This window comes from Acanthaster planci, linkage group LG04 (assembly GCF_054643075.1).
Source record: "Acanthaster planci isolate LZ-2023a linkage group LG04, COTS_SCS, whole genome shotgun sequence".
Lineage (NCBI taxonomy): Eukaryota > Metazoa > Echinodermata > Asteroidea > Valvatida > Acanthasteridae > Acanthaster > Acanthaster planci.
In genome coordinates, this window is record NC_141780.1 from 2426985 (window position 1) to 2452771 (window position 25787).

A 25787-nucleotide genomic window follows, 5' to 3' on the forward strand; every position below is an offset into this window, starting at 1 on the left:
AATTGTTGAAGTTAGCAAAAATTTCTCTATACACCTTTAGCATTAGCGGAGCTTAAGAGGTCGTCAAGGCCACAGTGCGATACATCGCTGTGGACCAGTTGAAGTGAGCAGTTCAGTATAATTACAAATTTGTCCTCATAGACGTCATAACTCGCTATTTTGAATGTATTCGTATTCAAAGAATATTCATTTGATTTCAAATCTGTGCAGAATCTGATTTCTCAGTTCCGACCTCGTGCACTTTTGACGAAAGACAGTGCTAAAAGTTTCATTTCTTTACCCCGGGAAACCCACTTAAACAAGAAAATAATGGATATATGATTTACAAGAGAGTTTTCTGAAGCGAAGAAAAAAAAATCAACTGCCGTGGAAAATGGGGGACGATATCGCGGCTGACCAACCGGCTGAGTAGCTCGATCATCGGGTGCCTTTAATAGAGATGCTGGTTGAAACCTATGACATCTCAGATAAGCGCCAGGGGCCGGGGAAGTACAATATGCCGCACTAGAGTTCAGTAGGTAGATTCAGATCTGGATGGAGAAAAAACACAACTAGCTAGTGGCGTGCTTTCGCGACCCCTAAAAGGAACAAAGATCTTCATCCAACGGAGACAAAGTACGAGCGCCAGGGCACACGCTGTTGACGGTGACAAAAGTTATCTTTGACTTTGTTTACTAAACAATGCCCAGCAAGTTTCTTAATTACTGTACTGCAGTATTTTTTACATTCTAAAGGAAAGTAGCCCCTTTTGGTTCGCTTCTTTGCAATGCATAATTCACTAATTGGAGAGACCGCAAACAATATTGTCTGTTCGTTTTCCTGGCGCTTTGTGCTTTCTTGGCAGCACCAATTCTAACTTTTGGTTCTCGTTTGACCCTGATCAATACGTTACACTGGAATGGGCGAAGTCACCCAATGCCTAACCAATGACTAAAGCAGAAAATATCTGGCCAGGGGTGCGAAATTTCGCTCATTCCGCCATCGCCCTTAGTGCGCTGGGACTCAAGGCAAAGTCAAAAACCTGTGAAGGAAATACGCCACAGCTACCCAACAAGCAAAGCAAAGCATTATGGGTTACTGTCTGCTGTCCTAATCAACAACACGGAAGCCCCATTTTTTTTATACGACGTCCCTGATCAACACAGATACATTCAGTGCACGCGCATGTCAGGTGCACTCAGAAGTGTTCACCCAGGTTTTTGTTCATATGCAAAGACTTTGCGAAACGGGACAAGCCCCTTCCCTGCCCCACCCACCCCTTGGGAGCTCCTACCCCCTCCTGGACCTCCTATAAAAAATGGGATGGAGGCTATCGCCATGTCATCCATGGTGACATGCGTTACATTAGTCTAAATTGACTTATGTTGACAAGGTTCTTGAAAGAGCCAAAAACTCAGTGGTGCAGCCAATAGGTACATCCCCCAGAGGAACTCTTGCTCCCCCCCCCGCCCTGTCGACAAAAAAATTGCGTTTTGCCTTTCCCAAAACCCTGCAGCTGTGTAAGGGTGTGGGGGGCGTGACGAGCGAAAGCGAAAATGTTGACAATGCCCCTGCTATGCCTAACTGGAATCACCTAGTCGAATGAGGGCGCCCTCAAAAATTGCACTTGTAATGACTTTGTTGTATGCTGCGTGTTTTTTCGTATGTAAAATGTTTGCCTTCGATGCTGTCAGCTCGACAAACGTCTTGTTCTCTTTTATATTCATTTTGTTAATTTCGCAGAACTGCCGGGGCAATCTCCCGAACTTTCTGGATGATGTAGAAACGGAAATTAACAGTTTGGCAACGAAAACGCTGCGACTGTACAGGGGTCTGTGCAGCGAGTCGTCAACGGACTGCTCTTCCGCGTTTGACAAGTACGTGCGCTGGGAACTAGAACTGACACGAACTGACCATTTTGGGAAAGAGTTCCATACACGGACATCACTTGACACCCTGTGCACAAACTTATGGGGCTGGTCTATAAAATTCAAATGTTAGGTGCTCTTTAACTTAAGTAAATGCTTCAGTTAAGACTTAAAGGTTTTCATGGTGAAAGAAACTAGATCTATAGTAAAGATTGCGGTAACACCACAAGATAAATACATGGTGTTACCGCAATCTTTACTATAGATCTAAATGCTTCAGTATTTTCCTTTCAGCATGTTTGACTCTGGCATGTCTGGACATGCTTCGCTTGTCACTTGCCAACTCGCAATTTGTGCAATGCATGTTGATGGCTAGGCCTACATTTAAACCACTTCAAGGGAAAAAAAGGGATGTCTGTATATGGAACTCTTAATTTTTTTTCAGTTGTATTTGTCAGGCAGGGGTGTACCCGGGATTATCAACATGTGCTACGAAGGGGGGGGGGGTAAAAAATGCAATGGCTTGGCTCCAATCTCCATAAGCCCAAAGTGTGAAGGGGATACTGAGTTATTTACAGTGTAGAGGTTCTGTTAGTGGTACGTCATGCGATGCTCCCAGGATTTTGAAAGGACATTAAATCTAGTGCATTTTAATTGCCAAAAAGGGACAAATCCAAATATGGTACTGGTAGGCCCTATGTTTTGCAGTTATTCTATGAAATGAAACAATGGAGGATTACAGAGGGTTAGAAAAGGGGGGGTTCTTTGGACTTCCCGAACCTGTCCCCCCCCCATGCTTGATTTCCATTCAGCTTATGGTAGAATTGATCACAGTTGTCGTGTTTATTTTGTCTCCTTAGGAATAGCTTTGCTTGCAGCACCAATGAAATCAAAGGGGCTGGATCATATTGCTCGTCTAATCAGGGTTCAGCTTACTACACGTCTGAACCTGGATGTACTCAATGTGAAAATAGGTAACTGTGTCACGTATACATAAACCTCCTAACTGAACTGGTGTTTCAGAACATTCCATTTCCGTTATGCATGCATTGAAGAGGACGCCTTTCAAATTAACTACAAGAGCAATTTTGCTTCTCGTGCTATTTGCCCACTTCTAACAATTTCACAAAGTGTACCAAACGATGTAAGGTTTTGCTTTGAAATTATAGTTCAGTAACCTACACCACTAGGAAGGAAAGGTGGTAGGCCTGTTCATTTTTGACTACGTAATTTAATATTTGATTATTAAAAAGTGCATGAGACTGAATGTTTGAAAGCAGGCTGATCATTTTTTTTAGACTTGCCAGTTTAAACTGCATAGCACACCAGTTAAAAATTGATGGAACAGCATGTAGGTGGCCTGCATGTGTTGAAGTTATGGAGCATTAGTCGACATTAATTTGCACAAACCTTTGGTTACAGACAGATTATTTTGATAACACATTAGGCACACTGGTACAGCATCTTGTACTTGAATATTCTCATAAATTGCCATTCAAGTATTCAGTTTCAGGTCAAATATTTGATATATTCACCACCTAGGAGGGGGAGAAAGAGATGTACATGTACATGTAGAGCATGGGTATTGCCCAGGAGGGTAACAGGCATGACAGAGCTCTTCACTTGCCTGGGGAGGGGAACAGGCATAACAGAGCACTTCACTTGCCAGGGGGAGGGGAACAGGCATAACAGAGCACTTCACTTGCCAGGGGGAGGGGCACTGGCATAACAGAGCACTTCACTTGCCAGGGGAGGGGCACAGGCATAACAGAGCTCTTCACTTGCCAGGGGGAGGGGAACAGGCATAACAGAGCACTTCACTTGCCAGGGGGAGGGGAACAGGCATAACAGAGCACTTCACTTGCCAGGGGGAGGGGAACAGGCATAACAGAGCACTTCACTTGCCAGGGGGAGGGGAACAGGCATAACAGAGCTCTTCACTTGCCAGGGGGAGGGGAGAAGGGGATGATACAATGTAAAACAGTCAACTGACAAACCAACAATGCAAGGGGTCAGTGCCAAGGTATTTGCAAGCAAACTGTCCTCTCTCCTCCGTTCTTTTTTCAGATCTTTCCGCTATATTTTCCGTTGTGTTTTTCCTGTTTTATAAAGTTTTTCCCTTTTTGGGGGGTGTTAGCAAAAGGTCCCCTCCCCCCACCTTCCATAATGATAGCAAATGCATCAGTGGTGTTCACGGAACCAAAGAAGTGTGTGCTAAGCCAAAGTCGAGAGGTACATATACAATGTACACTGCTACAGTGCAATGCATATTATTATATAATTCACTTTGTTGCATGTTACCCATAAACCACGTCTTTAATTCTCATCTCTAGGCGTTTGAATCGAGACCGCTCTTTAGTTCGGACTGCCAGCAGCAACTGTACTTGCCAAGATATTGTAAATGCTGACGTATGCTGGACAAAAGGTCCGTATTTTCAAGCATCTTGATAGCTTATTGCAGTAATCATTGTAGTCGATCATGACCAGCGTGCTGACGTTACCGGATGAAATTATAGCAAAGGAGAATTTTCAGTTTTCTCCTGTTTTCCTCAGACCTAGCCGTCTGTCTCAGATGCTTATCGATGAATGCACTCATTTTTATTGGGGGAAAATAGTGCTTTTAAAAGTAACTTAACTTGGTGAGCCCCAATCCGTTTTTCTCTACTTAGAAATAAATTTCTGCATGTGTATGTTGTGGTTAGACCAAACAGGAGTGTTGGCAGATTTCACATTTGTTTGTTTCCGTTCCAAGGTATTGACGACGACTTAAAAACCACAAACCTTCCCGGGTTGCTGTGGCAACAGATCGCTACAACACATGGATTTACTAGGTAATCAGTAAACCTAATGGAAAGCCATGGTGCCTTCTCATCGTTCATCCCCACCCCTAGAACTTGTGCCCCTTCCCCATCCCAAGGGCTTTTCTTTTTAGAATTTGCTGAAGTTGCAAGCAAGCATGTACATGTTACGCACCACTCACAGGTACACTGAGGAATAACTCCATGTATTCCCACATCTAAGTTCATTGTTTCAAAATCCAGTTAGGTTTGGTGCACACGAAACTCTTTTCACTGTTTGATAAAGTTGTGCCTGGCCTATTCTGAGTGTTTCAGGTTTAACCACTTGCAAAGGGTATTATTTTTGGCCAACATTTTACTTTCATAAGGGGTGAGATTCAGGAGCAAATCTCGTGACACACACGTACAGCCAAACGCCAGGAATGATGCTCTGTTTGAGCCATTTGAACAGTATTTGTGCAGTAGTTCTGACGCAAGAAACAAGAATAAGCATCAGCCAAAGGTGATTCCAGATTTGCTTGAGGCTTTAACCTGTCCGCCGTGCCTCTCCAGACAGTGTGGACATGCCCTCTGTCACAAAGTGGTTAAGGGCTACATTTCCCCACCCCCAGGCTGTATCCAGGGTCAGCCCAGGAGGAGTGCCACAGCTACGACCCGCGGCTGCGCTCGTGGTTCGTCGCGGCCTCAGCCGGGCCAAAGGACGTGGTGATTCTGATCGACTCTAGTGCATCGATGAGTCTAGTACCCAGAAACAGGCAAGGGAGCAACTTGTCCCTCATGCAGCTGGCCAAACGGGCCGTGGCCCATGTGCTCCGAACACTTACATTTGTCGGTAAGATGCCATGCTCATGTACGTGTCATATATGTTGGGGTCTAGTCAGTTGTAGTTTGTGGATTTTCTCTTGTGTGCTAAGTGGTCGCTGTGAAAGATCTGAATGTATAACGTACATTTGGACTGCGGCCAACCTCTGGAGGTCACAGGTCATCATACTGTAGGTCACTTTAGTAATGATATATCTTAGCGGGAAAAAAAAACACTGAATAATTTTAATGAAGGTATATACATGTAATTTTGTGGTGTCGCACATCTGTAAACAACCCTTCAGTGCAATAATGGCATCCAGACATCATTGACACTGCTTCCGTCTGTTTCGTTATCACAGATTACATAGCCGTGGCGAAGTTTTCAACTGAATCAGAACAGGTTACCGTGAATGAGGTGTACACACTGATCCAAGCGACACGGGATAACGTCGGTGCTCTCATTGTATGTTGTCATTGTTAGATTACTGTTTTGTTTTTGTTTTTTCAGGAGTTTTAAGATTTCTACTGACCTTTAAAACCCTGAGAAGTAGTTAAATTTGTAAAATATATTCCACTTTCTTGAAGAGTACATGTACATGGATTTCAGCCAACACCATTAAAACTTGGGAAAGTACTTGAAAAATACGCACAAAACATCAAATTTAAGAAGTGGCAATTTCAGCATCTAGTTCTGTGAACATCTGCCTTTGTATCATTCATCATTGATCAGAAACTATTTTCTCATGTCAGTTTTTGAAAATTGTTGAGTCTTTGACGTCTGTGTTCCACATAATAGTTTAATGTGACCATACAAACGTAGTTAAGTTTCTGATGCCTTGTGCAGTTTACCAGACATGGTGCCTGTGGTTTTTCCCGTTGCACTAACCCTCAGGAAGAAGTGAATAATATTCAGCCGGAGGGCCACACCAACTTTGAGCAAGCTTTCCGGCTGGCTTTCCGCATCTTTGAAAGGTCAGCCAGCGTTGGTCGCACCACAGGCTGCAACAAAGCCGTCTTGTTCATGACGGACGGGTCCCCGACCCGTGGGGAAGACGACCCTGCAAAACTCGCAGAGATTGTGGACGACCTGAACACGAGGTGAGACACGCAGTTCAAAGGAGGTACTTCAATAATCTGACAACTCCCCCCCCCCACTCAAAACACCAAAGTTTTGTGGGTCTCATGTTCAAGTTTTACTTCAAGTTCAAATTTGCCACTTTCACATCTCAAACATTTTATTCCATTCGCCGGAACTCCGACATAGGTCAGACGGAACTAAGATCGCCAGCATCTTTACGTACTCTATCAGCGAGGTGGCAGAGAAAGAAATCTCCAAGCACATCGCCTGCAGGTACGTCAAGAATTATTACAGAAAACTTTGAACCCAGGCTGGTACTTCTTTGTTCCAAAAAATTTGTGATGGCCTGGTGTGGCTGCCCGAGGCACCTGCCTTGGGCCAGACCGCATCATAGCTACATCCTTTTTAATTCAGCCCTCCGACCATGCATGACGAAGATTGCTTTCTCCTCGACAGTCACGAATTGGGAGGTCATCATTAAGGTCATGGAGGGTCAAACAAAACAGGTCAATTTGTTTTCCCCGGAACCTTTTCTCTTTCCTCCAGTGCCAACGGCGTGTGGTCAGAGGTGGAGACGGGCACGGCAGCGAGTCTTCAAGAGCAGCTCAGCCAGTATTACGAGTACTTTAGCACTTTACACAAGGGTCCCAGCGGCATCATCTGGACCGAGCCCTACCTGGACTCCTTCGGGGCAGACATGGTCATCACAGCTGCCAAGGCTGTGTACGACAGCTCCAACACAAGCCAGAGCAAGCTGGTGGCCGTGGTAGCCATTGACATATCCTATGCATATATCCAGGAGGTGAGACAGGGTCTAATGTCAGCAGCCAGGGCCACGTTGTAGGAAAATTTCTTCATAAAACTAGCACCAATATGTGACCCTCTTGGTGAAAATGAGGCTGTTTGTTTCAGCAATTTGGTTTCAGTTTGCATTAGAAAGAGCACACTGAGTTCGTTATTTTGATGCCCCACTCATTTTGAGTGGGTGAAAAATGTTGATAGTTCCCATTGATTTCCATCATGTTGGATTCTTTTAAAGGCCTGTTACTGAAAAGGAGCTCTTGCAGGGTTCATGGGTAACGTGTGAGGATTTCGGAGTACCTTCAGAGAATTTTTGAATCTCCACCGTACCTACTGTGTAACAACTATGATAATATCAATAATGGAAATTCAATTAAAACTACCAAAGTCTGCCTGAAAGCGGCTCAAGATCCAGTACAAGGCACCCAGAAAAGTCACTCCAACTCAAAAAATAAAGACAAAACCAAAGCAGACTTTCATGGTTCCTAAATGAAATCCCAGTGTTCAAAACACTTTTCCTCACCATGTCTCCTCGCAAAACTGTTCTATGTCGTTTGAATAACAGTTGGACGACAGCAAATCAAATGTGATGGCAGAGCTGCAGAGACGACAAGAGTTCTGCCCAAACATCGCTGTGTACTCAGAGTGCGAACTGGAAGTCCTGAGACAGAAGGTGTACACCGAGGGGTCTGTCAGTTACGAGAGTCGTCCTGACAAGATCTGTGGCATTGAAAACGTGGGTAGAATTGAGCATTTGATGTGAATTGGTGGATAGATTTGATTTCAGAAAACCTCATCAGTTTAGCCACCGTTTAGCCAAAGCTTTTTGGCAGAACTCAGTTCTCTGTGTCACCTGCTTCAGCAAACTTGATTTTTTTTGGCAAGCAGCTGCATTATTAGGCTAGAAAGCCAAATACCTGTGGATATCAGTGAAATAAAAGTTTTATAGCTTGAATGGTAGATTATGTTTCTGTGATATGATTTTCTGTTAAAGAATGGTTCAGTAGTTTTCACAAAAGACCTAAGGGGGAAGGAATTTTACGATAAATGCCAAACTGTTCCCAATAGTACAAAATTTTTTGCTTGAGCGCAAAAAAAACCTTGTTTAAAAAAACAAAGGTTACCAGCTTAAAATCTATGTGATTGTCATGTTAACCAAACGACAGGTGAATACCATTCCAAAACAACTTACATCACATAGAGTTTTGGCTGGTAATCTGATTCATGTGATTTGTCAAGCAAGGTTTTTTTTTTCACGCTTAAGCAATTTTGTGCTTAAGCAGCTCTATGAAATTGGCCCCTGATCTGTTCCATGGCAGACCTGCCCACTACCAGCTGACACCGCCTGTCCAAATAGAACATTTCAGTACGACCAATGCACACAGCACAGCCAGGCCACTCAAGATTACAAGGTAAGACAATTATCTAACAGCTGTGAACAGGGCCACTCAAGATTACTAGGTAAGACAATTATCTAACAGCTGTGAACATCATGGCATCTGTCAGATGATAATTACCCCGCCCCTAGGGCTCAAATTACACCACACGCCCCACTCTCAGGGATCCCTGCTCTTCAGAGTTTTGAGGCAGCGAGCGGAAATAAATTCTTATGAGCTCTTGCCAGCTCTTGCTAGTCTCCATAGCATTGTACCTGGTAATTCTACCATGAACCATTCCCATGCTGTTATTCTAACCAAGAGGTTCTGCTCCAGTGCATTATTCATGTTTCGTTTCCCTGTCCAATGAGGCCATTTCTGTGATTCATATGGTGCAAACATTACCAGAAAGAGCATGGCATGCTTCTGGGATTTGCATGGCTGACTGTATAGGCTGGCAACCTGGCTGCTTGGGCTGTACACTCTTTGGCTTGAATTTGGTGAATAGAGCCACATGCAAATTTCTATGTGGCCTGCTATAACTTGTGCGCTTGTTGAAGACATTGGCTGGTGGCTGCGGCCTCTTCCCATAGACGAGTGTGTTACTCCTAGCCGTAGTCACTTGATTTGGATGCGGCTTGGAGCACTAGTATCACATACAGGGTCCTCCAATATTGCACGGAACCTAGTCAAGCTTCACTCTTAAGCCTTACCTGAATGACTTGGTTGTGGCTCGTGACCAAAACCATTTCCCATAGACACGTGCATTATCAGCAGCTCCAGCCATGTTGCTTGGACACTTCATTACCCTCGTTATACCCAACGGTCTCTCTATCATTCTCTTTGCTTCGCGTTTAGGAAGCTGCTTGCTGTGGGACGTTTCTGCCTTGTCCATCTTCTGTTCCTACCAATTCTTTGTCACCTCTCCTCAGTGCCGCCCTGTCACTACTCGGGGTGATCATCGTTTGCTGTCTGTTATGATAAAGGCGTCCAGGGGTTGTTGCATTATAGCTTTTCAAAATGAAATAAACCTAATTGAGTCTTTAACTTGACTACTTACGGAAGGGTTTTATTATCAGGTGGCAATTTTGGGTACAATCTAATTGTGTGAATTCCAGGATGACTGTCACTGTCAAATACAACCGAGCCAACCTTGCCTACAAGTACAGTTCTCCTAAGATTGAATGTTTAACTGTGCCGTATGTCAACTGCCTTTCTTAACCGAGAAGTGTTTAAAAATGACTGGATCAAATGTTTTTGGAAGTGGTAGTCCATTTTTGTTTAATGTGTTTTGACCCAGACATACTGAAACACATGTACACAGAACCAATCCGGAACCAAGCTAATCTATCCAACTTTTAATTTTGTCATACTTTGTGTGAAAAAGTAAGAGCACATTCTTCTCTGATGAAGAACAGAGTAAACAGTTTGAAACATCAAGTTGAAACAACTGGTTCCCCTGAGAACCACGTAACTCAAAACAGAGGTTAACCTCCGTGATGTTACCACAAACCTGCCACACTTTGTTCATGTCCACAGTGCAAACCAAAACAACTGGTTCCTCTGAGAACCACGTAACTCAAAACAGAGGTTAACCTCCGTGATGTTACCACAAACCTGCCACACTTTGTTCATGTCCACCGTGCAAACCCACAAGTCTCGTTAAGAACACACTGTATCATAAGGATAGTCTAGATTTCTTCAGCCTTCAAGCGTTCTGAGCTTGTTTTGGAGTACATGGACAACAATAATTCTCACTTTCCGGAACCCTCCAATTTAAGCAAAAAACTTGCTCGTACTCTCGGGGTTAGAACTTTCTGTAAAATGTAAGTTATCAGGTTTTCCTTCTTGATTGTCGGGGGGATTTTTTTCAATCAAGGATCAGAGGCCTTTGCATATTCCTACATGTATGGTACTTAGTGAATTTTGTACAGGAACTTTTGAATGTCTTTCTTGCGGGAATATAAAAATTAAATGGACTGCATGTAGTACTTTTTTACACAATCTTTTCATATTGAGCATTTAGATATTTGTGAATTACGATCATTGTTGTAAATATTCAGGTGTTTCAATTTTTAAGAAATTTTTTCAAACACTCAGATGCCAATTTACTTTAAAACCTCAAATGGATTTTCAGGAGATTACAAAATTTTCAGAGGGCATGGGGGGGAATTAGCTTTTTCTGGAATTGTAACGCAATTAATAAATACCAAATTGTATTAAATTTCGTATGAAGGAAATTATGTTGTATGTAACTTTGTGGATCATACAGAATTATATCAGAGTTTTACATTGTATAATTTTATTTTGCAATTAAAGTGAATGGTTGTTACTAGAGCCAATGTCTCACAGCAAATACCACATGAAATGGGGAGAGCTGAAATTTGTCCATCAAGTAGAGGATGTGAGTTTAAGTCTTGTCACAAACGAGGCGATATTGGCAGTAATGACCTAATACTGCCCCACATAAGTATTGTACAAAGAAGGAAAAGTGTAATAAAAACAAAAGTCACTGTATTGTAAACTGGTGCTGTCCTCAACTGTGTTGGTAACAGATCAAGCTGTCATATAATTTTGGGCCAAGTCAGGAACTCAATTTTAACAGGCCATTCGACCTACCGGTGTTCGCTTTGAAATCTGAACCTGCTTTCAGTATTCAAATTTGAGCAAGAACTCGCTGGTAACTCGCTGTGGAATAGTGTCGTGAGTGTGGAGTTTTTTTTTTTTTTTTAAATTAAATTAAAAGAAATCTGTAAGTCAAAATGTTTTGCCAGTGCCTGCCCGTTTGAGTTTATACTGGTTCGGTCTGCCTTTCCGGGTTATTTTCTTGATTCTGCGGTGGCTCATCCAGATTGGGTAGTTGCCGTGCTCATTCTTGAGTCCTTTCTGTTTTGGTTTGGCTTCACCGTCTTCTTCCATGGCTTCCATGGTCTCCTGCCGCTCTGGGTCAGTCACTGTAGCAATAAAATGTAACAAAAGATGAGGAAAACTTCATCTCTCCAACCCACTTATTAAAAAAACTTGGTATGTTGATACCGAAGACTAGATAGACAGATGATAACATCTGCTGTCAATATCCCTCGGAGCTTTTGTCTTCAAAATTTGGTTGGAAACCTGGGCCAAATTTCACAGTAAAGAATCCTTCCACATGCCGAAGGTTCCACAATTACACTCAGTACATTTCACAGCACGCAACTATAATTTCACAGCAAGTGATTTTGGCATACCTGCATCCTATACTGAGGGTAACAAGGGATCCTACATTTATGGGGTAAAAACCGATTCCTTCTCACGATCAACAGCCCGAGAGAGCAGACCACCCTTTGTAGTTTTTCAAGCTTGCCTCCCAAAGTGCAACCTTGATCTTCGGTGTACTGGCCCAACGTCGGGAGAAACCACTGCTACCACATACATGTACATGTATCAAGTGCAACACTCCTGAGAGTGCAGTACCTGCTGAACTTAGCCAGGAGGTAACAAACGGTTACACTGCCATTTCTCCCCCCTACCTGATTTATTTTCTGTGTCATCATCCATCGTGGTCTCTTCTGGCTGCGCTGCATCTGTCTTGATCTTATCTCTGTCGGGGACAAATCGCAGGTCATATGCTGTTCCTGAGGCTTGATTTACTGTGGGCTTGTTCAGAATCATATCTCGGACATCGCTGACTGCAGTTTACCAGGAAATGAACACAAAGAAATGAACTTCTAGACAGTCATGCATGCTGTTGATTTGCTTGTACATGATAAATTCAGCACCTCAACCCTTTACATGACGATATCTCGCAAAAGGATTTTTGTGGCTCCACATACATGTACTGAACACTAAGTACATGCCGTCAAATGAAAGTTAACCCTGGCCCTGACAAGTCTGCAAAAGCACCATGTGAACATGTCTTTCTCTAGTTCACACAAGTGTTGGAACAAACCTTAGGTCCTCAAGGCAAAGGCTTGGACCATCAAGTCCTTAGGCTAAGGCCAAGGCACTAAAATCAAACCATAAGGCCAAGGCTCAGCATCGAGGCACTGCATCACTCGTTCACACCACCACCATGCAACATTTCAAGTCTCACTTCTCTCAAACACACCAAACTCCGGATCCTTGAACATCTGCCACTGTCCAGGAAACCGATCGCTGATTCTTAATGTTTGACAGTGGCTGAGCGCTATCGATACATGTACTTTCCTCAATCCTGTCAAATCCAAATGCCTTGGCAGATTTTGTAAGATACAGAGGATTAGATTGAACCAGGTGTAAATGCTGGATGTTTCAAATTTCCAACAAGCAAAGCTTCTCACACTTGTAGACGTTCTTCTCAGGGTCATCCTCCTCCGGCTTCAGCAGTCCCAAAATCTTCTTCAGTCGTTTAGCCTCCCGGGGAGCGTTTCTGGTCCTCTTGATCGCTCGCAGTTTTCTCATCCGTTTGCTGCGGATACTCTTTGCCATCTTGCCTTGGGTGACTTAGTTGCTCACAGTTACTCAGTTTATTCCCTTTGAGATGATGGACGAAGTGTCAAAAACAGAACAGTATGTGTGGGATTCAGATGCAACTAGGCTCATTGCGCATAAGCTCACTGAAAATTCACAAGCAGTGAGGGAAGAATTCCGTTTCGGACCAGCATTTTTTTAAACAAAAGCATAAACATGAATTTCTATTATATTGTGGGATAATTTTAGCACAGAAATGGTTCATCTTGGACCTAAGAGGAATACAATATAGGTTTGAAAAGTTGGCTAAGCTTGGTGGTGTTTTAAGCATTCAAAAGCTGTGATGGTTTGATGTGCTAACAAAATGGATATGAAATACATACATACATGTACATCCTTTCAGAAAAAGTTTTGTACTCAGTCATCACGATTATCAAGTTTTACAAACGCCAACAAGTTTTGAAAACATGATCGAAAGCAATTTTTCACTAATACTGAAACAGTTTTCCCTAGTCCCAGTAACTACATGTACATGTATGTATAGGACCCTACAATTCACCTCTTTTATTAACATTTGGACACGGTCAGGCAATACATGTCCAAATATTTATTGTACTAGTACTTAAGAAATACTAAATGAAATGAACATAGGCCTATTTATTGCACTCGTGACGCACATAGAGTACATGTACATGTACACCACAACGTACATGTACCCCCAGAGGGGTTCGACGTTCGTGGGAGCGGGGCGGACGTCGGACCCCACAAGTTCTGGGGGGTACGCGTTCTTGCTGTAATGAACTGTCCGGAAATTGGGCAAAATCTGTGTACTTGTGACCAATGAACAGACAATTTATATGTATGCTAATGTTTTGCAAATAATTCATTTTACTAGCATTTTTTTCTTCAAAAACGTGTTCCACGGAATAAAAAAGCGACTTCCAAATTGAAATTTACTCACCTAACTAAGGCAGATGATCATTGAGATGGTTCGAAGATCACACGTGCTGAAATCGAAGGTCAAGTATGTCCGGTACCTTATGTTTTTGGTTACTTATGAAGCACAACTTGTTGAGGCACCAGACTTAAATCGAAGTTTCAGCGGTCGGTACTGCCGATCGAAATCGCTTGTTGCAGTTGCTTCCAGTTTTTGCGTGGTTTATCCAACCTTTCTATGTGTTTGTGTATCAAAGAAAGCACCAAGCTGCAATACGGACTGTAACGTGTATCACTGAACAAAAATGAAAGCACTTAAACGATTTAGTGAACTTGAGTTTCGTGTCCTTTTTTCAGCACCTACGCTTCCACCTCCAGCATCTAGCTGCGCGTGCAAGCTTCAGTGCACGGTTGCCATAGACCACCTCGAAGAGGGGGAAGTACCGAACCATGCAGCAAGAGACTTCAGCGCAACGCCGAAAAGAAAACGAAGGAGACGGAAAGCTGATGATCAGAGTATTTTGGCTGAATGTGGATTTCCCTGGTCAGAAAAGACAACAGTGGATGAACTTGAAAAACACATTTCCAACAGCAAGGTTTATGATAAAGGTATTAAGTCACTTTACAGCCTGAGGTGGGGTGTCCCAGCAATCTGAACCATTTTCCAAACATTTTTGACATTTTAACATGGTCTGGCATATGTTCCCAATCTAGCTACTGTAACGACTGTTTCTAGACTTTATCAAAATGGTTTTAAGAGGCACAATAGGGCATATAGGACATGTACATGTAATAATATAATTATTATTACATGTAATAATATAATTACATGTAGGGTCCAGCTTTGCTGTTTAAAGTAAGACATAGGTCCCACCAATAGCTCTATGCCTTCCTGTTATCAGTCATACAGTAGCCATTACAGCCAAGTAGCTGTTCTGTCCACATTCCAACAGAAGGTATAAACATGAGCAACAGAAAAATGTTGAGTCATCCAAATCCGATAGAATCTAGCAATAGCAAAGTATGAACCCTGCAGAATCCAACAGAATTCAACATCTGAAAGTGTGCAGTGTACTCAATCCAACAGAATCCAACAAAAGGAAAAAATGCAGCGTGTGAACCTTGCAGTATCCACCAACTGCAAAACGGACCCTTTATAGCATCCTACATGTACAATGTACAATTCCAACATGTGTGCAAACAGCCTATGAAATAATCTTTCGAAATCCATCTATCATCCCTTTTTCCCACCAATAGATGGCATCATTGCGCTGAACAAGCCAGCTGGCATTCCAGTAACAGCCGGCAGTCAAGATAATCTTGTCAGTGTTGTAGAAATCCTGCCTAAGCTGGTTGAGGCTATCGGCAAACCAGCGGCAGAGATTGCCAAAGCTGCAAAAAAGTGAGTCAGTTAAAAAAAAAACCACCTTGCATGCCCACATGCAGGCATTAAGATGTTTGGCATTTCAAAGACCCCACTTTATACAGAGTGTTGGGGAACGAAAACTCTGGTCTTGGATTGTTTCAGTCATTCCTGGACACTTGAAAACTGATTGTCATCCTTTCCTATCTTGAGGGAATCTTCGGGACTGCTCCTACTTGGTGAGGATAAGCAGACAGCCAGTGCTTTAAGTGATGCATTCCTGATGGCTCGGCGTAGAAACCAACTCATCAGGAAGTACTGGTAAGGAGCAGTCTGTCTGTCTACAGTAAAAAAAAAAAGAAGTAGAGGGAATGTAACAGTGGAACTATGTTTCGTAGACGTGCACAGCCTTTGTAAGTCCATCTTAAATGTACATTTTCCTTTGCGTATACTTTTTCATACAGGGCCTTAACTGTTGGGATACCTTCACCCGTTCAAGGTTTGCAAACGTTTGTTCCATATTTCAAGTCAAAATTGACAGATCTGTTCAAATCATCAGAATGAATTACAGAAGTTTCAGAGTAGAAAGTTCTCTCGTCTTTTTTTGTGTGTGTAGAGTTCTAAGAATCAACTGTAGCTTATCCCGTGGCTTGACCTGTAGATGAAAAGGAATTAAATTTTGAGGTTCACCTTGAAATATAAGCAAGACAGATTTCCTCCTCACACAAACTCTTAAAGTCTTTAGTATTCAGGATATTTTAGCTGGACTGTGTGGGGCATTATATGATATGTACAGTTTGGAAATGCCAAGACAAAATCTTTTAAAGTGAGCTCCATCATTTGACCCAAAGTATTCAGTTTGCTCACTATAAACGGGCTGGAAATTTCTACGACGACAAATTCAGTGCAAACAAGTACATGTAGGTTTGCATTATGTGCATAAGGATTATGTAAAAGCCCTTTTACACTCAGTTTCTAATTGATGGTTGTCATACCTGTAGGAACCATTAACCTTCCAATTGGTGCAGAGAAAATTGGAGATCAGACTTTGGTGAGTGAGACTTGTTTGTCAATACTTTTTAACCATTCGGTTCCGAAGAGAATTCCCTTCACTCTTAACCCAGTAGGAACATCTGCGTCAAGGACACCATTTTGTTACAAAGTATCTGTCTTTAATTGGACACAAAATTAAGATAAAAATCATTGTAACCAGCCATCTGTCTCTGCTTGTCCATGGATAGTGTGCTTGCAATTGTCCTTTGCCCTGAGAGGCTCATCTGCTGAATATCAGAGTTGTTGATATTAAATACATTGCTCCCAGAGGTTATTTGTTTTATCATTTGTAGATGGTTCCCAAAAGGGATGCTTCAAAGGGTAGCTTTGAACGTAAGGAGGTGTTTCCCTGCAGGACGGAGTACCGGGTATTGTCAGCCAATCACGACTTGAATTGCTGTCTTCTGGAACTCCAGCCTCTGAAATGTGAGTAGAGTCCAACTTACTTTTGCTGCAGTCAGCCTCCGGCGTGGAGTAATCTTATGTTTATTTTTTATGACCTTGTGTTGTAGCAAATACCGCTCCACAAAATGTTGAGCAAATCTCGAACTCCTAACCACCAAGGGTCAGCATTCGTAGAGTTTTGGGGGGCTTTACTCAGCAAATTGTGTCAGAGAATTTAAATGTGGACATGTAGATGTAGATCATTGTGCAGGCTCATAGTGCCGTTATTTCTTGTATTGCCAATTTCTGTGAGGGATCCAAAAGGAAATTTATTTCTTGCTTGTAATTACTTGGTTATGTTTGTTTCCTGGTTTGATGGTGACAGTGCAGAACCAGCAGTTTCAGGTGCACCTGAGCAACAAGCTTTGCAGTATCCTAGGTGACCGACTCTACTCCAATCAGATCCGAGACATCCTCGGGGTACCAGTGTTGGTGGATCCCCACCGTGCAGCCATAGGGACGCAGGTGAGACTGGAGACCAGCCGAAAGCCAAATGTTGGTGATCGGGCCCACAAAACTGAAATGGAACCCACATGTAGATACCCATCGTCAAATGGGTCCTTTCTTGCATGTCTTGGGGCCTGTCCAAACTCAATCGATGTTCCCAATGCTGGTTCGCACCACACATTCGGCTAGATCTGATGTTAGTAAACTAACATCCTATCACTGATCACAACCCAGATCCGGGCAAAATAAACAGGCCCTTCATAGTTAACTCTTTTTTTAGCAAAATCTGAGAAGTGTGAAGAGAAGGAGATTAGAGTTTTAACACCACATATACACTTGTGTAAGATTTCAAAAACACCTCAATATTGTTTCAGCGAATGGCCAGCTAGTAAGTTCTTGTTTACACAATGCCCCCCTCCGCAGGGAAACATCGTGTTGTCTGCTGAATTCCCTGTCTGTAGAAACGCCCCAAAATTCAACCTCTTCACTCAGAAAGGCCACACAAGCAACTACAGAAATTCCCACGTTATTTAGCACATGAACCAGTGTGTAATCACTTCTTCCTGTCAGTGAACATAGTGCCCTGTAGCGCATGTGAACAGAGCCATCTCCTGTTAACTCAAAAACTGTTCCGAAATCTAATCTGAAATCATCGTTTTGCTCTTGAATTGGCCGGACAGCACTTGATTCCATTATCCTTGCTACTTCCCATGATTACTTCATCCTTGTTCGTGCTTCTCAAGGCGAGTTCATTGACTCTCCATTTTGCCGCTGTCCGCAGTCTGGTAGGTCATGTCATTCCTAGTGCAGGGATCATCTTTATAAATCAGAGAAAGTACTCTAAATTTATAGCAAACATGCATAATTATGCATAAGGCAGGAATATGTAGCGTTAAAGTCAAAGTTGAATTGTATATTCCCTAACATTATGAAACTAAAATCCATGTGTGTTATTTTCTCAAATCTTTTTATTTTTATTATGCACATATACATGTATTTTTCTTCTTTTTGGGTGGGGGTGTCGTTTGAAATTCAGTTATCTCTTGCATTTGATATGGTGATTTTTGATAACTTCTGTCATATTTTTGCCTAGCAGTGGCTGATAAAACCATGGCTTGCCGTCAGTTCAAATCCTCAACTGCAAAACAATAATTCATCATTTGTCAAAAATTTCGTGCTACTATCAAACTACCACATGATAAACAGTACTACTCCATTCTAAATGAATGCGACCCTCCATAAAAATATCGTGGCAAATGTACATCATGTGGGAAAAATTAGACACCGTCCATATTTCTGTAAATTGTTGCCACCCACAGGAATAGTAGGCAGTAGTAGGCAATGTTAGAGCAGTCTTTACTGTGATGGGGGAGGGACTTACTTTGTGAGATATGTTTGCATTAATTAATGAGTAGTGTGCATTGATGGTCTTCTCAGGATGTGAATCATTGATGGTCCTCAGGGCCAACGCCATGGTAACAGTGTAGAAATGATGAAGTGAGAAAAGAAGCCACGCTCCCATATAGTCACAAAGCTGTGCTGGATTTTTAAAAAAGGAAAGAAAAAAACATGTTTTGTGCTTTTGCTAGGTTTTACAAATTTAAGTCTAACCGTAAATGCAGCTATCTCAGTAAGCCAATAGGATATTTTTAGTCCAAACATCCTCATTTACTCCATTGTTAATTCTCGGCACACATGATAACAACAGCTTTTATCTACGTTCATTGTGTATACTGAATTTGCAAAGGGAGAAACCATCTTATCGGATTACCTCCATAAATTTTAATTAACACAGGAAGGATGTGACTAATTTCCCCCCCGTTTTTCCCAGCAATTCAGTGCTAAAAATAAGCAGTTCCCTTTTGGAGTCACGGAACTATTCTTGCTTTGCTTGAACTCGGCAGACTGCTGGAGTGGAGGTTTGATATCCGCAAGGTCATTCAACTGAGCCAAAACAAAATGATTCTTTATGACTGCTGATCTGCACAGATTGGCTGAGATGTATGGTCATGGATGTTAAAGCCTAGCACAGCCACATATTTACGTTAGGTGGACAAAGTCTTGGCTCAAAAGACTTCTGAGATTACCCCCCCCCACTTTTCCCCATCCTCAAATTGCATGGGTCCATGGACATCATGGAGCAAGGGGGGATGCTTGCTTCCCCCCCCCCAAAAAAAAAGACAAAAGCAAGATAAATAAGAAAAAGCAAGAAAGGAACAAAAATCACCAACTTGATTTGGAAATTCCCCTCCCCCTCGGTACCCATTCAATACTCATGAGAGGAGAGATGAGGCAACCGGGGGAGAAGAAGTGGCTTGCCGAATGGCACAACTTACTGTCAGCAGCTGGATTCAAACCCCTGACTCTCCGAGTCACGAACCCTCACCACTAAGCCACATTCCAAAGACTGACAGGGCAGACTCTGCTTAACTTGACAAATCCAGCAGGGTCCTCAAATGTGTTGTTGTAGGATGAGTTGACTAATTTTTATGAAAGTATTCATGGAAACCAAACCACCTACATGTATTACACCCTGGTCCTCCAAATATGTGGGGCCTCATCCGCCATCAAGTCTAACTGGATTGGGTGTTTTGTCTTTTTTATAATCTGTCCTGTCAATATTGAAACTAAAATGGAGATTGTACTGTGATCCATTCCAGAATATACCTGAGGGTGTCCAGAAAGTCCTGGGCTTGAGGGCACAGCACATGTCACGGTTACCATTGTTCCTTCACTGGTACCAAGTCACCCTGCCCAAATGGCGCCAGAAGAGGGATGTCAGCATCCAGGCAACACCCCCTGGGTATTTTATGGAAGCTGTGAAAAGACTGGGGCTATCTGCCGGGGCGTGCGGGACATTGTGAGGAACGGCAGCGCGTGGAAATGACTGAAATCTGTGTCGTAATGCAGCTATGAGATCTCTCTCTCTCTCTTCAAAATGACCAGTGCGCCTCATCATGGACAGGGAGCTGGCTATCAATGTGAGACACTCATTCAGTGAGAGCACTTTAACATCTGTATTGGTCGTACAGATGCAATCAAAATTTGAAACCTACTGTTTCTAGTCAATCATTGGAAATTCTACAGGCACCAACGGCATATGCCCAATACTTTTACCTAAGAATACATTAGTGTTGTGAATATCCTGTTGACAGAGGCATTGGATTTAAACTTTATAACCATGTACTCCATTAACATCAGCAATGGTATGGCTCCTTCAAGGGGGGGTGTTGAACACAAATATCTCTGTGGTCTTTTCCCAACTCGCATCGCAGCGAGATGAATATTCTTAGATGTAGAGTGTATAGCTGGAAAGGAATAAAATGTGTACCCTCGGTGGTTTTCCGAAATCAGATCTTGGTTCACGAGAGTGACGCAAGGAGATATGATTTATCTGAGTGTAGTTGGGCTATAAAGCTTGTCAATTACTGGTTATCCTGACATCTGATACATATTCGGGCCCACATACGCCAACTGGCATTGAATAGTCGTAATTATTTTGAAGTAAATTACCAGGAAGATTGCAAAAAGGGCTAGATTCATACCGAGAGTGCCATTTTGTACTGATCAGATTTCTTGAGACTTAGTAAATTCCTTGAACTTAGGCTTCCGACTCTTGTGCTTCTGATTTCACCCCCCCCTCAAAAAAATTTAACTATCCTGCTGTTTGGATTTAAAATCAACCTGCCGTTAATCCACACAATGGTTGAGAGTAATCCCTCAACAATATTGACACGGTGGAATAGAATTTAGGACTTTCCCAAAAGTGCACAAATGTATGAACAAAATGAGTTGCAGGTTTAACACTAGAACTACTTCAGAGGCCCAAATACAAATTTTGCGTGATGGAAATTAATCGAAACCTAGCCATTTTTCACCCACATTATGTCTATTTTTTATCAAGATGCCCAAACTGCATGATGCAACAAAACAAAGAAGTGGACTTGCTCTTTCTGATGAAAACTGAAGCAGAATGACTTTTAAGAACTGCCTGAAAACTCATTTTGAGAGATCCAGCAACAAACTTTTTTTCAGGCATTTTGAAGGGAGATTCAATATTTCTCTCATCAGCCAGAAAGACGGTTTTCTCAATACATGGCACGAAAAAAAAAACCAAACGGCATCAAACAGACGAGTTGTATGTGGTACCATTGTATTTGAAATGTACTACAGCTACACTGGTTTTTGTTCACAAACTGACAGATTACGCATTCATAATAAGACTAAAACCAACATGCTTGGAACTTCCATTAATTAATTACATGTACAAAGGTTCCCTGATAGGGTCCATGGTGGCTTGGGATGTTGGTTCTAAATGCACAGCTTAATTAAAAAAAATACATCAAGTACAGGTAGGCATTGCAAAAGAATTACACACAGGTAATGACAATAGCTTCTCTTTCACCCCTCAAAAGCATGTATCCAGTTGGAAACAGGAACTGAAATCTCAAATTGATGGCCTACATGTACGGTATGAACATTTAACTTAAATATCACTGGATTTCACTGGTTCAGATATTTCCATTCCCAAATCCAAGTACTACAATGGCCGTATTTTTTTCTCATTTATTGTATTTTTTCCAGCAGCACCAGAATAAAATTCCTGCCAAGGGAAACATGCATGCTCTGCGCATGCTAATTAGCTCTCGTCATGCTAATTAGCTCTCGTCATCCCCTATATTAAAGCTCGTTTCGCATTGGTCCATTAAATTCAAAGGTCATGGTTCCGGATGATTCTCACCGGGCCTGATACATCATTAATTGTGTGGGCTCAACTCTGGACAGAGGCTTTATACAAGGATGATTCACATCACTGACGTACCTCTAATTATGTATTTGCAATTATCTGAAACTACCTACAATGACCAAGATAAATCTTAGCTGAAAGATACTTAATAACCATACTTTTTTCTTTTTTTAAATCAAAATTTGATTAAAATAAATCTTTCATACGCAAAGTGAAGCTGAAAAAAAGTTGATAAAAACTGCTTTAAATTGTTAGATTTAATTCAGGAGAACAGCACCCCCCCTCGTTTTCTCTTCACTCTTTTGGATGCAGTGACAGAGACTTTCCAAGGTGCTCTACCCTATTAACAGGGTTTACGATGGCAGTTCTAGTCATTTCCGCCGAGTCTGCTGCCTTTGTCGGTACAGTAGGAAGTGGGCAGTGTGGGTCGGCACAGCTGTTAAGCTGACCGATCCAATCGGCCGTCACAGGGCCACAACTGCACAGGGCAATCAGTCCCAGCTGTGTGCAGAAATTGGCTTCAGTACTGAAAAGGATATTTCAGCCAGAACAATCTCCATTCCTCTAACAGAAGAAAGACTGAAAACTGTCAATCTTCAATCTCTTTGGCCACTGACATGTCCTAGACCAACCGGCAAGTCCTTGTCTACCCAAGGATTGTTTCACACCTAGTCTGAGAAGAAAACACTGCACACTACATCCCAGCAATGCATGGTTTGAACCCCCAACGACTTTACTAAATAAACCTTTTACATTCCTGCATTGTTTTATTTCAAAGAAATGACTAAGCACACAATGCTTCTCTTACCATGCCAATGGAAGTGTGAAAGCCCAACTTTTAAACTAGGTACTGTATCCGTACACCTTTTCACTCAAAATTTTAAGTTTTTTTTTAACGGATTTAAAATCGAAAGTTTATTTTTAGTCAATCTACAGAAGAGTTACCAAGTATTTTGGACCACAAAGTTTTCATATTTGATATTCACATCAATAAAATGTTATTAAATGTAATGTCGTTTTTATTTACTCTAACTTAATACTAACTCCTAATATACTCTTGCACATTACAGCTGGTGTCCTTACTGAGGCTAGGATGAACATAATTCACAAAACCAATTCTGCTTATAAATGACATACATTTACACAAGTGGGATAATTTTGAAATATACATTTAGAAAAACCAAAATGACAATCTGTGAAACACAATTTTGGTTAAGTCAAGTGCACTGCTTGCAATTTGTCAGAGATGGGTGTAACGCACTAATAAATTTGTATATATATTACAGTGGAAAACCACACACAGACAACACAAAGGGGAAAGAAATTTTTAAAAAATATCTTGGTCAAATAAATGGCGGGTGATTGGAGTTAACGATTTTGAAGCTGACTAGGGACGCCTTAATGCTGTACACTGGTTATTTCGGGAGCAGAAATAAAAGACAAAAGGTTCACAAGAGCGGATTGGGTTGATCGCTTGAATCTCTTCCAAGCAAGCACTACACCATTCAAACCACAAACACTGCACCAGATCACAATTATAATATGTCTGTTTTTTTTTTTGTCTCCAAGATATGAACATCTCCGTATCAATTAAAATTACCATTCAGCTGTTCTGTTGTCACACTTATCTCCTGTAGTTCATTGTAACATTTCTAATTAATTTTAATCTCAAAATAATGTTTCAGCTTTCTTTCTTTTTTTTTTAAATACTTTTCAAACTAGAGTACGGACCTCCAGGCACTCGTAAGCAGTCAATTGTTAATACTCCACTTTTTTTTTTCAATAACAATAGTACACAAATTTCAGGATTTAGGTTTTTAAAAGTGCAAACCTCCAAGAAATGTTTCGGTTATCACGGAATCACAACAGGTGCACATGTAGTGGGCTCAGTAAAAAAAGTCTACTTTGTGAAAACACACAGTGCCACCAACATTACAACTTCAACTACATGAACCTAAGACACAAGATCTTTCTTACTGAAGAATAAATCCTAAAATTTGTCTATACCTGACATGCACTTTCCATCTCCAAAAAGATATGGAAATACGAATGTCATGATCCTGTTTAGTACAATTTACATATAGTAAATCTCTACTGGTTTTCAAGAGTTTTCTGATTTTTTTTAGTGTCCTTCATCAATTTAAGCTAACTCAGAAATGAAAGGAAACAGCAGTAAAATTATTTTCAAGCAAGAAAGTGTATCATTGATCTTCACTTGGGTACAATTGTACATTTACAAACCTGGTCCATTCTTCAATAATTTTTTTTTTAAATGTACACCACCTCTCTCCAGTTTTCTAAAAGGGTCCCCTTTTAAACAAAGTTCACTCCAATAAACAACTGAGTAAATATTTTCAAATGACGTAATAACCTTAAGCAAATAAACATTCGCTTCAATCAAATTATTTGTATGCGTACAGGTCAACCTTTTCTACATGTACAATTCCAATTATACATCGGTGAAGCAAACTAGATTGTTAATTCTGTTTACTGTACTCAGTAATATTATGCGAATTGGTTGATCAGCCATAAACACAACCTGACATGCAATTTGTGTGAGCAAAGTAAGCCTTTCCTCTTTCAGTGTAAGAGGAACAATCCGTAAATGAAGTTTCCTGTTGCATTATTCAATAAATTGTGGGTGGGAAAAAAAAGTATGCTGCTCTCATTCATGATGAAAGCTGCTCACGCCAAGTTTTGCTCGTCAAAATGCACGTCACTGTGAAAACCATCACGCTCTCAACGTCTGGATTGTCAATATTTTACACTCATTTGGTGTTCATTTTATTTGACAATGTTTAAAATGAGGCTAGTTTATTCCCTTCTTCCTTAGCATGACTTGACGGACCAATTGACTAATTCATACTTTGGAAGCCGGAGTGGACTCGGCTTCATTTTTACACATGTACTATGCTGCTACTTTTTTTCTTTTTTTTTTTAAATATCTTTCCCCATAGCTACAAATTAAGACTGATTGAAACTAAAATTTTCAAAACTTAGCTGCAGCGCTGAAATATACATGAGAATAATTAATGCGCCATTTTGGAGTGATCTTTAATATAGCAGGGTCATACTCATTCTGTACATAATCCGTGCACATGCAGGCATAGAAGAGACACAAGAACACCGTGATAACGCATTTAAAAGAGAAAAAGAAAGGCTCCACGATTTGATACGAGTCCACTTTTACAAAACTGTGATTGTGCAGTCAACAAATTCATTCTAAAAGTTACTCCGTGTGAAATTCCAGGTCCCCCTTAAGAAATCCTTACAAAGTGCATCGCAGTGTCTCGGCCAAGATAAGATGGCTCCTGTAAAACACTCAAACGCCTACACGCGCGAAAACAGCAGACTGGTTCCGTGGAGTTGTGTGTGTTGAAGCGTTGCGCGTCGAGACAAGGCCAAAAGAAGGTGCACATCTGATTGAGACATACATGTAACGCTGCTGCAAAGTGAGTGACCATGAGCTAGACCACTCAACTGTCGTCATGGACCCAGCATGGACGTGATCCTACTTCAAATGGCGGTATCCTTGGTCTATCGGTCCCTGCCTATGCTAATCTGGAAAGTAAAAACAAAAGTGAAGACCACATTAGTTCGACGGACCGACATTTACCACATAAAGCTTCCGTGTTGGCAATGCACCCCTTCAGTCTACCAACAGT

The 25787-nt window shown here is 41.6% G+C and overlaps 4 protein-coding genes across 5 annotated transcripts in view; 2 read left to right on the plus strand and 2 right to left on the minus strand.

Moving 5' to 3' along the window:
* Positions 1-1603: 1603 nt before the first annotated feature.
* Positions 1604-10355, plus strand: LOC110986406 (voltage-dependent calcium channel subunit alpha-2/delta-1-like). Of its 2 annotated transcripts, XM_022248252.2 has the most exons (12): positions 1604-1856; positions 2708-2821; positions 4181-4272; positions 4600-4678; positions 5257-5477; positions 5809-5912; positions 6342-6547; positions 6714-6800; positions 7074-7329; positions 7894-8064; positions 8648-8740; positions 9563-10355. In XM_022248252.2, exons 1-12 carry the CDS (start codon positions 1612-1614, stop codon positions 9683-9685), a joined length of 1791 nt encoding a protein of 596 aa, XP_022103944.2. In that variant the 5' UTR covers positions 1604-1611; the 3' UTR covers positions 9686-10355. The 2 variants fall into 2 exon arrangements, with proteins under 2 accessions (XP_022103944.2, XP_086991432.1); XM_087135306.1 differs by lacking the exons at positions 2708-2821; positions 4181-4272; positions 4600-4678.
* Positions 10048-14245, minus strand: LOC110986409 (protein LLP homolog). The gene is made up of 4 exons (XM_022248256.2): positions 14094-14245; positions 13003-13195; positions 12214-12372; positions 10048-11658 (listed from the first exon to the last, which is right to left on the minus strand). The coding sequence occupies exons 2-4, from the start codon at positions 13148-13150 to the stop codon at positions 11462-11464; spliced, it is 504 nt and encodes a 167-aa protein (XP_022103948.2). The 5' UTR covers positions 13151-13195; positions 14094-14245; the 3' UTR covers positions 10048-11461.
* A 124-nt stretch (positions 14246-14369) lies between these two features.
* rpusd3 (RNA pseudouridine synthase D3) lies at positions 14370-23161 on the plus strand. The gene is made up of 8 exons (XM_022248253.2): positions 14370-14677; positions 15326-15470; positions 15645-15752; positions 15896-15930; positions 16433-16482; positions 16778-16910; positions 17254-17393; positions 20036-23161. Exons 1-8 carry the CDS (start codon positions 14374-14376, stop codon positions 20237-20239), a joined length of 1119 nt encoding a protein of 372 aa, XP_022103945.2. The 5' UTR covers positions 14370-14373; the 3' UTR covers positions 20240-23161.
* Positions 21512-25787, minus strand: part of LOC110986408 (guanine nucleotide-binding protein G(i) subunit alpha) — a 34100-nt gene continuing 29824 nt past the window's right edge. The window contains exon 9 of the mRNA XM_022248255.2: positions 21512-25683. The gene's annotated coding sequence lies outside the window, so the exon portion shown is untranslated. The remainder of the gene's footprint in view (positions 25684-25787) is intronic.